The sequence below is a fragment of the Echinops telfairi genome, unplaced genomic scaffold (assembly GCF_000313985.2).
Source record: "Echinops telfairi isolate 266 unplaced genomic scaffold, ASM31398v2 ScPeMD7_443;HRSCAF=831, whole genome shotgun sequence".
Classification (NCBI taxonomy): domain Eukaryota; kingdom Metazoa; phylum Chordata; class Mammalia; order Afrosoricida; family Tenrecidae; genus Echinops; species Echinops telfairi.
The window spans coordinates 81,543,222-81,545,622 of record NW_022104341.1 but is presented as its reverse complement, the minus strand read 5'-3'; the positions used below and the strand labels follow the sequence as shown (position 1 = coordinate 81,545,622).

The 2,401-nt window shown below is 54.6% G+C and overlaps 1 protein-coding gene across 4 annotated transcripts in view; it reads right to left on the bottom strand.

The window, feature by feature from the left end:
- The window catches only part of EFCAB14 (EF-hand calcium binding domain 14), a 43,350-nt gene extending 41,275 nt beyond the window's left edge, over positions 1-2,075 (bottom strand). Inside the window, exon 1 of one of the 4 annotated variants that reach the window (XM_004699455.2) lies at positions 955-2,075. In XM_004699455.2, coding sequence (XP_004699512.1) covers positions 955-1,136 — 182 coding nt within the window. In that variant the 5' untranslated portion in view covers positions 1,137-2,075. The remainder of the gene's footprint in view (positions 1-954) is intronic. The other 3 variants (XM_045291878.1, XM_045291879.1, XM_045291880.1) reach the window with 3 other exon arrangements.
- Between the last annotated feature and the right edge of the window lie 326 nt (positions 2,076-2,401).

Sequence of the window (2,401 nt, the reverse complement as noted above, 5' to 3'; positions counted from 1 at the left end):
ACAAACCAATGACAAAAAATAAAACAAAACACAAGAAATAAAATCTTGTAGTTAGTTCAAGGACTGTTTGTTGGCCTTTAGGAGTGTTTTCCAGTCCAATCTGTTGGGGCACCATGCCCTGGCCCCAAAGTCCACCTTCAGCATTTCCTGGTGACCTTGCTGCTCCATTCCCTTGCTGTTCTGTTGTACCCCTTTAGAGTTTTGCCTCGGTGTGGCAGGATCAGATTGGGTGCAATTCCCACACTGTGTCTCTGGTGTTGTCCCCTGTAGGTTTATGGGTCAGGGAGGGAGTACCACAACTTTGTCTCATTTTTGCTTCTATGTCCTCAGCAGAATCCAAATTTTTTCAGCATCCTGCTGGATAGTGTTCAAGGGCACCTTCAAGGCTCCCTTCAGTTCTTTTTCCCACTAAGTCCAAATCCTAAAGTCCTCGAAGCGCACCACTACTTGATTTAGGGAAAATGTTGCGTCTTCTTCTGACCCCACCCTCCACCTACTCTCAAGGCTCAGACTTGTACTATGTCTGGCATCCTATTTTCCCACCTCCAGGATTCAGATTCATTAGGAGTGCAAAAATAAAGTAATTTGCAGTCTGAAGGTCCCTCACCTACATTTTTCTTAGAGGCGTAACACCAAAGCCCACCTGCCTTTATTTCACTGTTCTTGGTATGTCTTCTACTTCCACCATAGTCTCCTTGTGCTCTGGGCATATCTCCCAAATCCACACTTCCACTGTAGATTCTGAGCTGTACCCCCCTCTTCCTGCACCTCCCCCCAAACTTACAGATCCCTAACCCAGCCTTCATTCAACATCTATATTTGTCTTCTACATAACACCTTAAACCTCCCCCCCTTTGTTTTTCAAGGTCACGATCAGATTTTCTTTCCTTAAATTTGCCCCCTGGTAGTGCAAGATGCGTTTCCCATCCCGCCCCTCAACACGGCATAACTCACTTGACAAAACGAGAGCGACTTCCAACGACACCAAATTCCTCTTCTTCCTCAGAGCTAGACTCGGAATCGGAATCAGGAGGCTCAGTGCGAAGTAGGCGGTGGCCTGAGCCTTTCTTGGGCTTCTTTCTGCGACTGTCCCCAGCCAGGCCGATCAATGCATTGAGTTCTTTGCGTTTTTTCATCTTCTTGTGTGGGGTGAGTGGAGCACCGACTCCTGAGCTGCCAGGTTCGTACCCGACGCCCAGTTCTCTAGCTGCCTTGGAGCTGCCTTCCAGGGTGGGGGATTCTGGGCTGGAGCCCCCTCTGGTCACTCCCACCCAGAGGTGGGACTGACCAGATCCGTTGGGAGCTAGATGTTGGAGTCCAGAAGAAACTGGAACTCAGGTGGGTGGAGGAAGTCACTACATAGAGGTAGCCAGGGAGCTGGTGATTCAAATGCGCAAGGTCCTGGGGGTAATTAATTAAAAGGCTGGAAAGTGAGCAACTTTTTATCTCCCCAAAACCAACGGGGGAGAAAAGGCCAAGTCAAGAATGATTCTTAACTCTGATAAGTACTTACATTTCTAAGAGTGCTCCAGGTGCTGGGGAAGGGCCTGTTTTGGATCTCCAGTGCAGGATTTCCAATTGAGGGGGAATAGAAACTTGCTTCTAAGTGGAGAGGAGAGCGCAGAAGGGGTCCGTGGGAACACGCTAGCCCCTCTCTGGCTGGACAAGTGGCAGCAGGAGGGGACTCCTGGCCGCAGCTACTCAGACACAACCCTGGGGACCGGAAAACTGTACGGGCCAGAAAGCCCTGGTCTCGGATGATCACTGTGTGCCGCGGCCCGTCCTGAGTTTGAAGGGAGCCAGTGGCAAAACCCAGAGTCCAGCTCGGGGAGGGGGCCGGCCCGGGAGGAGCCAGTCCCACACCTGCGGAGACCCAGTCCAGCTGCCTGGTCCTGGGGGGCGCGGTGCTGAGGGGCGGCTTCGGTTCCGACCACCTGAAGCACTCCCGATCAGAGTTTGAGATGTCCCTGCACCGGCGCCTCTCGGTAACTCACACGCGCCGTCCCCACTCCAGCTGCGACTCCGGCCCCAGCCCAGGCGCAGGTCGCGGCTGCTCCCAACGCGCTGGTGGCGGCAGCCGCTGCCGCGGGCTCCACACCCGGGCCATAGCTTTGGCCCCAGTTTACTTCCTCCTTGGCAGCAGCCGCCGGCGCCGCCTGCCAGTAAACCGCGTTTCCATTGGTAGCCCGCCTGTGTTACGTCATCCACGGGGACGCAGGAGGCGGCGAGGAGGTGGGGCGTTAAAGGGGCCCTGGTCCTGGTGAGGTTTGGGCCCCTATCACTGGGTTTAGGAGGCCCCGCCCTTCGAGGGCACCTAGGTCGTGTCGCCCACCCGAGAGGGAGAGGAGGCGGGGTTTGGCTGTTTCTTGGCGAGGAGGCGGGGTTTGGCTGTTTCTTGGCG